Source organism: Cynara cardunculus, unplaced genomic scaffold (assembly GCF_001531365.2).
Source record: "Cynara cardunculus var. scolymus isolate 2C unplaced genomic scaffold, CcrdV1 Un_Scaffold_7249, whole genome shotgun sequence".
Lineage (NCBI taxonomy): Eukaryota > Viridiplantae > Streptophyta > Magnoliopsida > Asterales > Asteraceae > Cynara > Cynara cardunculus.
This window is the reverse complement of record NW_020203440.1, coordinates 3,731-15,197: the sequence shown is the minus strand read 5'-3', so window position 1 is coordinate 15,197 and position 11,467 is coordinate 3,731. Positions and strand designations below refer to the sequence as shown.

Genomic DNA, 11,467 nt, shown 5'->3' with positions numbered 1-11,467 from the left:
ACCGAGCAAGATTCATGGCTCTTGCTATAACATGACTTGGTAAGCTCTTACTCGCGTAAGCGTTCGGTAAACGGCCTTTTAGAAAAAATAATTAGATATTTTCGGGGACGTTGATCAAACGCTTACTCAGGTAAGCGCTTACCATGTTACATTACCTTACGAGATGAATGTGGCAAGGACCAAAAATCTTACCCGGTAAGAGCGAGACAAGGAACAAGAGTCTTACCCAGTAAGTGAAGACGACAACTCTTACCACGGTAAGAGCTTATCTGGTAAATTATTACATATTGTGTTGTTTTGGTGGACTAAAATCTTACTCGATAAGCAAGTAATAGTGTTAAATATTACCGATAAACACTTATTGAATAAATTTTTGGTAAACGACCCCTACATCTACCTTTAAAAAAAAGACTATACTTTTAAAATTCAATCACCAAGTTAAAAGCCCAATTAAAATATATATCTACTTAATTTAATTTGACCTTAAACAAATGCTTGTTTTAATCACCCCAAATCGTTAAGCCTAACATGCTTCATACTAGTCTTTTGAACGTGTTTGGCAATAATAAACCACTAATTTTTTAGTTTATTGAATTGATCTTGTTTAATTAGCCATTAGTTAGTATGTCAGATATATGGAGTGTTTTGGATTGCTTATGAAAACAACTTATTAACTTATTCTGGTGTGGCACCAATAATAAACACTTTTGAATGTTTGGATAAACAACTTATACTAGTGTCAAACCGGTAATAAGAAGTTTTTGAAGAAGTTAAACCTTTCCGACTTATAATAAGTTGATAGGTGTTTTTTATATGAAAAACATAAGTTGTTTCAAATAAACAATCCCAAACACCACCATAGTCTTGATCGGCCGGTTATGTTGATGGAGTATAGAGCAGGGGCTACCGGACCTAAGTAGCAGTAGGTCAAAAATCCTTCGACATGTTCTGAGGTGGTCTTAAGCTTTCGAATGCCGTTGTATAATTAACACAATATCGTTGACTTGATAAATAATCAACTTTTAGCTAACACAATGACATTAGAGTGGTTCGTGTTTCCCTCACCTTCATAAACCACAACATGAAGGTGAGTTAGTGTCGTAGTTACTAAAGGCAAGTAAAACATGACAATAAACCAAAGAGCCTTTAGCCTAACTTTACCTTGTAATCCAAACTTTTTAGAGGTAAAAGGTTCAAGTCTTGCCACTAGCGAGGAGAGTGTGAGTTTAATTTGTAGTATATAAATATTATATACTTAACAAACATATGCATCACCACGTTGTCGATTCTGTAGAACATCATACCATTATTTTCATGAGAAGCTATGTATATTTCGAGATAGAAACAGTTCAACAAACGCACTATAGAAACACATTCAACTCTATGGACATTAACCATAGCCCTTTTGTACTTTGCTGCTTGAAAACACATGCCACAATATAAAACTTCAAACCAACCCAATATGCCTCACTCGAAAGTAGGGTCTGGAACACAATATTGGATTCTGAATCATTCGAAATGCTAGAAAGGAGGAGCAATTAGCAGCTTCTCATTATATTTGCGACATTTTGTCCAATCTCCGTTTTTGTCTGCTCAGAGACGGGACCATCTCCGATGTACATGTCAAAGAAAGCCCCTGAATACAACAATCCAAATTTATCATCTATCCATTCGATATTTCGGTTGAGTTTCAAGATTCATCAAAAGTGATCGATTTTGAAGAATCAAAACGAGGGATTCTTCTTATCTTGTAAAAGAAAGACGAATAAAACAAGAACAAATGACTTACTGCACAAATCCCTACTATGAACTGCACCGATCTTATTGCCTTCAACTGCATAAAATCAAGAAAAGAAAGGCTAAGGCATTATTCAAATTTTAAAAAGTAAGATTGTTGATTCACTATCTTTTTATTACAGTGTTTTTATCGATAGGGCCAACCAAAGTCCATCCCAGATGAAAGCATTGTTGACCGATTGACCTCTGGGTCCAGTCCGCATCAGGCCATCAGCCCTTTTTCAGCATGGTGACTCCTAAACAACCATATAAGCTGGCCTGGTCCAAAGAACAGGCCAGACCTTTTGAGCATTAAGCGAGATGAATATACGTCAAGCATTCATTACGGTGAGACACTCACTCTCGGTAACAAGATGTCCATCAGCTGTTCTTTGGAAGTTTATTGTTGTTCCCTGAAGATTGTGAGCATGTATCATCTTTATGATAGAACCAAGTACAACTATGCAGCATAACAAAATATATAGAACAACTGATTACCGCTTGTATTGGAATATCCTCCGAGAAAAGGGAACCAAAACTTCTTAAGCAGTCATAATCAGTGTCAGGGTTCATCTGTAAGAAATAAATAAATAAAAAGTCCCTGATGGATATGGCTATTATAATACTATCAAATATGAAATCTCTGATGATGTTTCACCTTAATTAATCGGGCTCTAAGTGATTTCTCAAAAGCACTGCAAAAAACAAAATTAGGACTCAGAGAATAAATCATTCTTCATTTTTTTCAGGTTTTAGTAACCGGTGAACTTATACAACATTCCCTCATTTACACAAGAGGCATCAATCAATATAGTAACTTTAACAAATATATATATATATATATATATATATATATATAGGGTTGGGTTCACGTGAGACCAGCCTGTTTTCGTGAGACCCGTGAGACCGCATTTTTACACGTAACCTTCACAGCAAAAACACTGTGAAGGTTTAAAAAAAGTCGAACCTTCACAGCAAAAACACTGTGAAGGTTTTAAAAAGTCACCTTCACAGCATTTTGCTGTGAAGTTTCAAGTGTAAAATGTTGGTCTCACGGGTCTCACGAAAACAGGCTGGTCTCACATGATCTCAAGTCTATATATATATATATATATATATTCTCATCTCATCCAAAGTGGGAGTTAACAATACTATGAAAAAAGGAAGTTATAGACATTGAACTCACTCTCTAACAGTACTGATTTTAATCCCATTGCAGCTGACCACAAGCCTAATGGTCATGCTTATGTCCTCCCTGCAGCACCACATCAAAGACTTGATTATGAAACATTAACCAACAGAAAATTTTAACAATTGATTAGAAAAAGAACCATCCATCAGTTCCCATTTTGCATGTGAAAATTTGAAGTACATGCAGCAGCTTCTTTCATATGATATATCAAATATTTTGAGCTGATGGGTTGTATGTTACTTGGTATTGTATCATGTGTTCTCTTTATTTTCTAATGATTGATCAGTGGTACAATCAAACTCTTGAAGAAAATATATTTGAAGGTTGCTTTCCTTTACTTGATTTTGTACTCTATCTATAACTCAAGAATACAATTTCCAAATATTCCCTCCATTCAAATGAAAGAGACCACTTCAAAATCTAGAAAGAATTTAAAGAGACTGTTTGGATACCATTTCTGCAGTTCTAGTTCTTCATATATAGCAGAAACTCAATTATGTTTTCTGATAATCACCAACCTTAGTTAATCATATAATGGTCATTAGAAAAAACATTATCGAAATTCACACACAATAGCTCAAGGTTTTCCATAACACTGTATACACATGATATTTTAGGATGTCTATTATTGCAATTACTATCATACCCTGGCCATAACTTGTGGTAACTGAAAAACATTATACCGGGTAATACTTCATGTATGTGACTCCGGGGAAGCATAGATACCATAATGGAAAAAGTTATGGTGGCATACCTGAGAAGATCAGAAAAAAACTTGTGTTGCTTGTCCACCTCATTCTCAGGAAGAGAAGCATATTTTGAAGCCAACTTGTTACAGACATCATAAGGGTGAACATCTATAGAAATATTAGGTAATAAGAGTTACAAGCTGGAACACTACAAATGAAACTTCAAGTTAGCTTTTGAGCATACTTACAAAAACCAAAAGCATAGAGCTTCAAAGATTTTATTTTAACAATTTTCATTGTTTTCGATCCAGTTCCAACAAGAACCTGAAACACAGACTGAGGTTGCTCAGACTAATATTAATAACAGGAAAGCATAGAAAAGAGAACCAAAGAACAATGATTTGGCTTTACAACCTAAAATCACATAGCAATGAGTCAAAAAGCATTTATAACACATGAAAGTAAGTGTCACAAAGTATAGAGACGTGTATTGCCATTGATAAGCATGCCTGAAAGGAAGTTTTCACATATTCTACATATGTTAAGATGTGATTAACTAAAACTGAGCAAAATCGCCAGACTTTGAAGAAACTTATAACACCCGTTTCAGGATAACGTTTCTACCAAAATTTCGGCATGATCTATGCGTAACATTGGCATATGCCTGTTTAATAACCTGCGAATTATACATATTGTACATACACACCACACAAATCCCATACTGAATAGGCCTTTACAATTATCTTAAAAGCTAATCAACTTATAAGGTGTGTCGGCGTGAAGGCAGAAAAGTTTTCTTGGACGTGCCAAAATGTGAAGTTAAACAGTCCACATTTTCTAATGCATATTATCAATAACATGATTACAGTAGCGAGAATGAAGTTGTCTATCATGGCAATAACTAACATTCAAAGAATAAAAATAAAGCATCTATCGACTTAACCATGTTATAATAACCAGAATGCGTGAACACATGCAGGTATTAAATTGCTATATACCTCAATTATAGCAGAAAATCTGGAAAAAGTAAAACCGAAAAGACAGAAAATAGAATTACCAATCATATTTGAGAACAGCTAAGGTTTGTGAATAATGAGGAAATCAGAGAAAAGTTGCAAACTATTCACATTTGCAGAGAAGTATAGAGAAAAAAAATTGTAACTGTTGAAGACAAGAAGATCTGAAGATGCCTCCTACACACCTATCCATCACCTACTTGTTAAAGGATAAATAGAAAATGTTTGTCACTTGTTTTTGAGAACTAAAATTAATTAGATTCTAATTTTCAGTCCCCCTCACTATAGGCTATGTATTGATTTACTAAAAGACACTTGCAACTGTATAATTTTACTTCAATGGATGTTCAGAAAAGATCATTTCTAACTCTCCAACAGGTTTGGTGGAGTTGTCATATCTTCGCCATAAAAAATGTGCTAAAATGCACCACCACTGTTTGAAGAATGAACAGAGTCTTGAATCATAGAAGCAGCAAGAAAATATGAATTTCAGCAAGGATGGAACCAAGAAAGCTTAGAGGAAAATGCTAGCTAATACTCCAACCATGAAGTCCAATCTCACTAATAAGGAAGTAAAGATAGTTATGTAGTGTATATCGGCGGATCAATCTGGAGTTATGCAATTGGGCTATTTATGGAAATCTCAGCATTTGTATCATCAACCCCTAAGCAGTTAACGCGGTCTCTTGCGGAAATCGCGGTGGGGACAGTGGTTTGAAATCGCGGTTATCGCCATAAAAAAAATTACATTCATAAAATAAATATTAACATATATATATATATATATATATATATATATATACACTAGTACTTACTGCCCTAATAAAAATAAAATTAATAAGATGCCTAACATTGAAAACAAAAAATTGAATGGGCTAAACAATACCGAGCTATACAATTATCTATATAAACTAAAAACTATAGCTACACAATTATGTTTTATAAACTGAGAAAACAAAACAACAAATAGGAGTATGGGAGAATGGGAGTATGGGACAATGGGTGAAAACAAAATAGTAATGTGGCTAGTAGAGTCTGGAGAGTGGAGGGGAGTTCGATTGAGGGGTAGAATCGTAGATTGAAGTAGAGTCTGCAGACAAGTGATCCTAGTGGCATTGCTGATATACAAAATTAGTCCGACTTTGGAATTTATCGAGTTCTATTAAGTTTAACCTAATAAAAATGTTAAAGTTTGGGTCAAATAAAAGTCTTAAACTTTGTGTCAAATGAAAGTAACTTGGGTCTCAAACAAAACAGCCCACTCAAATTAGCCCAAAAACAAAAAAAATTACCAGGGAAGAAATAGCACTATTATCGACCGGTATTTCAGATCAAATTACGGGGTTTAGCGCCGCAATTCGCGATACCGCTATTCCAAGCCACTATTTGCAGACTGCTATTTCCCAAATGACTGCTAACCGCTATAGCGTGCAATTAACTGCCCAGATCAACCCATAAGAAAAAGAAAGAAAGAGAAGTTCTGTAATAATGGAGAAAGTTTTATCCAACAAAAATATCAGAGTTTGATGATGTACAAGTTTCACAACTTGTGGCAAACTTAGTGTAACATCATCTTCCACATTAAATGTGTTTTATGATCTTTCAAAGAAAAACGTTGGATTCTATTAAAATATAAATTTTGGGGCAAACCATAACTTTATAAAATCAAAAAGGACGAACAACACATATAGAAATCCAGGGCACCCAAGGCTCACCCTTGCCCCAACAATCTTCCTCCATCCCTGCCTCTATCCCAACACTAAGCACCACAACTAGAAATGTAAGGAAATGACATCATACAATTTATGATGTTCTCTACAAGAAAAACATAAAAACTAAAACATAACGATTGCATCATTTGAGTACCTCTCCTGAATTGATGACATAACATTCAGAATACTTTTATCTAGCTAATTTGTGATAGATGTCATGAAGGTTAATATCAAGATTGTAAGAACAATAATAGTTTCAAGATTGGAGAAGGTAATTTTCATTTAGCACAGAAAACGAAAATGTGCAAGTGATATTTTTATGGGACAGAGGGATCTTCATACTTGGCCAAGAAGACGGCAGAACATAAAGCATGATTGTGCACACCATTTAACATGTCTTGATGTAAAATTTGAAAAGTAGTAGTTAGAAGGAAACAACTGATAGAAGCTTTTTTATACAGTGGCACCTAACATCGATAAGGAGTCCTGCTTTGTCTTTTTCTCTTGCGTTCTTACGGGGCAAGTCTATATTGCAGGGGGAGACCTGTAAGCTAACTCTAGTTTTTATCTGCTACAGTTACACACACAAAAACTAAACAGAAGGATCCATAGCAACGGAAAATGGAGTTAAAAGGATCAACCTCCATATTTAAACTGGTATTACTCCCTTCAAAGATGTTATCCAATATAGTTGGGAACTCAATGCCAGTTCTTGGTTCAACTGCATGTGCCGGACAATTAAAATTTTCATAATGAAGATCACCACACCTCCTTTGCTCAACCTCACACGGACTATGATTCAATGATCTCTCCACTACTGCATTGCCATTTTCATGTGAAACAGCGAGAAAATTCCTATATCTGATTCCCAGAAACAACAAAAGAAAAGAAGAACAAAAAAAAAGCAAAGCCCACAGGATGTTAAAACAAATATAGAGCGTTTCTCATCTATAAAATTTAAGCTGATAAAGGATGACTGAATGAATTCTGATAAGAAAGAGAGCTCACATATTGTCTAGTGGTGGTACTAAATTACCAGCTAAGGATAATGCAGGAATGAACTGAAGCTCTTTTGCTCTTCCCAGCAGCTGCCTTATAGCAAACCTCGAGAACTTGTTAAAAAATTCGGGAATCTGAAGTGCATTTTTTCTATAATTGCAGAAAATTCTTGGGAGATCAAGCTTAGTGCTAAAGACATAACTGGTTTGAGAAAATTCACATCTTTTAGGGAAAGAACCATGAGAACAGTCAGATACTTTGTGGCTGATATTTGAATTTGACCCACTAGCACACCATTGCAGTACAGTGCCAGTAAACTTCGAAATGCAACTAAAAGTTTCTTCTAGAGCAACACTTCCAGGTCTGTACCAGTGTCTAGAATGATGGGGCGAACTGTCAACCAATGAACTTATATTGTACAAATATCGACCAGCAGAAAGAGCTTCTACTGGAAAGAACTTAGGCCGCCCCTCATCAAGACCCATAGGCAACAAATAATGGTTTTGCACAATTTTCTTCTTGCCTCTACTTCAACAACTCAGAAATCCAGCACCCAGAAGAAGATAGATTTTCTAATCATGAAAAAAAATGAACCACCTAGAAGTGAACAGCACACCTGTAATGGAATCAATTACATTGAAAATATGTATGTAGCATGCAGATCAACAAGAAGCAAAAATCAATATTGGATGGTCAAAAGTAGCACCATCCAAGAAGCTTAAGGTAGTTGAGTTGGTTTAAGATGCTACGCTTAAGATTTTGCCGCTTGAAAAAGCCTGGATTCGAATCCTGTTCTTAGTAAAAAACTAGCACCATGCATAAATTTTATGATGCATTTTGATGAATTTCATCATTGCAATTTTCACCACTTAGCACTTTAGTGATGACAGGTTACACTTTTATAAAGGATTGAATTTTGGGGTTAGATTTCATGTCTCTTATCAATAAAAAAGGGTAAAAGGACACATCATTTAGCATCTGCTTGAATTCGTATGCCAGATCGCCTTCTTTCCTAGTTGGCTATTCTTGTTTCTCACAGTTCTGACTTCTGAATATGACAGGTTTGGTTTTTCTCACAAAGGAAGTACACATCAAATAAAAAGTTATTCTATGTACCGATCCTTACATCTCCTTCTGTTTTCTCAATTCTAAAAAAAATACCAGCGGAGTATTCACAGGCGTACTGAAGAACATGTGCCCATGTGAATTGTTTTATTATATGGGTAAAGGATCTAATTGATAAGAGGTTGCAACTTATGCTTGCAGCATGAATTTTTATAAAAGCAGCTCAATCTTGAACAGGGTATTCCTGGTCTCAGAGCAACTTTGAAGAACTTTTTTTCCCAATATACAAAAACGATTCAGGTTTGTCTTTCTGTGCAAGTACAAGTTTCCACAACTACAGCTGTAGATTTACAATATGTTCATATAAACAGCTAATCATCAAATTCACTGCCACCAAAATGTTAACACACTCTATATGCTGCCTCTGAATTTTGACTTCCGATGTTAAATGGTCATGTTTCAATTTGAAGGATACGTATTAGTACCTTTAATAAGAAAAAGACTCCAACTAATATTGAACTTCATAAAAACCAACTATAGATAAGTCCATACGAACCTTGTAATTAGTCGCATCAATCTTGCATTTGAATGGTATCATATTTGGCATCAATGATCAAGGCGTATGGCCTTCTTCCCTTATTTATATGTAATGGATGGAGGACCGTAATAACTACTAAATTAATCTCTCTGATATCTATTACTCTCCGATCCAATGCAAAAATACCATAAAACAGACCAAATTAACACGCATTTGGCGCGACTTAAAAGGCACATGCCATTCATATTTCTTCTCAACATCACAGTTTATCAAATTGCACCACAGTTATGAACGAAAATCACCAAATTACTAAGTAAATCATGTACCCCCGTTTGCATAATATATATTACGATAGTAATAAAAAACTAACCTCAAATTATCACGGAAAGCAATGTATCAAACAAAGATGATCGATCACGCTTTCGGGGACTAAAAACAAGAGCTTTATTAGGGTTTTTCAACGGGTCGAATATTCTGTTCGGCTCTGAACGATGAATGCGAATTAATACGATGAATAAACAATCAAAACATTTAATCTTCTTTCCTTTGGCAAGAGAAAAGCAAAATGGCTACGAACTGATCAAGATTTTGGAAACTTTCTTTGAATTTGTCATCGATTACCCCAAATAAATTGGGTTTTTTCCTGGAACCGAACGAAGAAAGAAGATTCTGGTCCTGTTAAGCGTGCAAAGGTATCTCTCTCTTTCTTGCATTAGTTGGGCATAACTACATGAATATATTAAAAGAGCTCGCTCCCAGGGTTTAAAGTATTTTCAGAAATTACCCTTTTAGTTAAGAAAATTACAGGGAGGCCCTCTTTTGGCCTTTTCAATGTTATATTACAAAACATTTAGTAAAAAAATAGTAAAAATAACTAATTAAGTACCACTTACTATTAGGGGTATGTAAAATCCGAATGATCCGAAAATTCAAACTGATCCCGAATGGAAATAAGGTGTTTGTGCAAAACTCGGTTGGAATTCCGAAAATTTGAAACCCGACTTTTTGGAGGATATTTGGGTTCAGGTTGGGTTTGAAAAAAAAAAAATATATATATATATATATATATATATATACCTGAACCCACATATCTCTCCAAAAGTCGGGAAAAGTTCGTTTGGATTTATCCATGGTTTGGTTAGTTTATTTCTTCTCCCTCAATTCCAGCGACGGTTTCATTAGATATCTTACAATTAGAATCCCTCTTTTGGTGTACCTACCGAGATCAATGCAGTCAATTATGTCAGAATGAAACTTGGGTGAAACTAAATGGAGGTTCGAACCAACTGGTGCTGAAGAATCGGCGGATGATCTGGCATGTACGTAATGGAAACTTCATAAGGAACCTTCTATGATTAGCTTTTCGGGAAATTTTCAAACAAACAACGACCCAATTGCAATGTCTCTCTGTGGACCGAGGAGAAAGGGGGCTCATCTTCATACATAACGAATTGATATGGTATATTCATAAACCAAGCCAATTTTGGAGCAACTTTATAATAATGAGGCTATTCCTCCCAGAACAAAAGGATCAAAATCCTCCACACCCCCACGATAGATTTGAACAATGAAAATAGATGGCGAGTGCCCGATCGAATTGATGGCCAATACATGGTATATAAGCAGTGATTTTAAATCTAAGGCGGAACGCTCCCTACCGATGTATTACCTCATGACACAAGATTAGAATTCTAGCTCTTATAGAGTGGTATCTCACTGATGGCTCGGGCCTCCTTTTATATATATATATATACTAGTTTTGTACCTGATGTAATGTAGCTAAATATAAAACTTTTTTGTAAATAAAAAATTAATTAATTATTTATAAAATGTTTCACCCTTTAAATTATGACGTTGTTTACAAATAAAATGATACTTTGATAACTAAATGAGAAATACGAAGGTTGAAGTCTATAAAAATTACCCATCAAATAGAGGGTTTTTTTTAAGAAATAGTTCATCTTTAAATCTCAAAAGAATTTAAGGACTTTGTTTTGAAAACTCCAGTCTTTATCTCATCTTTGAAAGATCAACGGTATTGACAAACATTAAAATATCATAGTATTATACTTTATAAACAAGAAAAAATTATAAGACAAACTTATCCAAATAGAACTATGTAAATGGACATGATGTATTAAATATTTAAATTACTATGTGAGTTTAAGCAATTTATTTTATTTTTAATTATCGTGTTGAATATGAAGGTTGTAAAAGTTCAAAAATTATACATAATGGATCAAAATTATACCTCTTAAAAATTCAATAATGACCGTTTAGCATGTTTTATAATATAACTAGAAGGAAACTCGCACAATATAGCGAGATACATTTCGATTTTAATGTTTCGTTTTTTCTTTGTCTCAATCGATGTTATAATACGGTTTTATGTGGTTTTAAGAAAACGTAATCTTTTTATTTTTAAATAAAATATAAATATGAAAATATGGTAAAAAATTGAAAAAAGATATTAATATTAG

The 11,467-nt window shown here is 34.5% G+C and overlaps 1 protein-coding gene across 2 annotated transcripts; it reads right to left on the bottom strand.

Annotated features, from left to right (window-relative positions):
- Nucleotides 1-1,221: 1,221 nt before the first annotated feature.
- LOC112504891 (fatty-acid-binding protein 2) lies at nt 1,222-9,691 on the bottom strand. 2 transcript variants are annotated; one of them, XM_025108850.1, is made up of 12 exons: nt 9,565-9,691; nt 9,358-9,471; nt 7,394-8,000; nt 7,027-7,246; nt 3,906-3,981; nt 3,723-3,825; nt 2,963-3,031; nt 2,435-2,471; nt 2,275-2,349; nt 2,138-2,189; nt 1,790-1,834; nt 1,222-1,636 (listed from the first exon to the last, which is right to left on the bottom strand). In XM_025108850.1, exons 3-12 carry the CDS (start codon nt 7,867-7,869, stop codon nt 1,539-1,541), a joined length of 1,251 nt encoding a protein of 416 aa, XP_024964618.1. In that variant the 5' UTR covers nt 7,870-8,000; nt 9,358-9,471; nt 9,565-9,691; the 3' UTR covers nt 1,222-1,538. The 2 variants fall into 2 exon arrangements, with proteins under 2 accessions (XP_024964618.1, XP_024964617.1); XM_025108849.1 differs by having other exon boundaries at nt 7,394-7,981; nt 9,358-9,691.
- Between the last annotated feature and the right edge of the window lie 1,776 nt (nt 9,692-11,467).

What these genes read in the sequence shown, in the direction of transcription:
- LOC112504891 (XM_025108849.1), bottom strand. Translation starts at nt 7,869, where the DNA reads ATGGGTCTTGATGAGGGGCGGCCTAAGTTCTTTCCAGTAGAAGCTCTT. An exon ending in GCTCTATGCTTTTGGTTTTT is followed by an intron (nt 3,826 to 3,905) that starts GTAAGTATGCTC and finishes ATATTTCTATAG; the next exon opens with ATGTTCACCCTTATGATGTC. An exon ending in TCATAGTAGGGATTTGTGCA is followed by an intron (nt 1,637 to 1,789) that starts GTAAGTCATTTG and finishes TGTTGTATTCAG; the next exon opens with GGGCTTTCTTTGACATGTAC.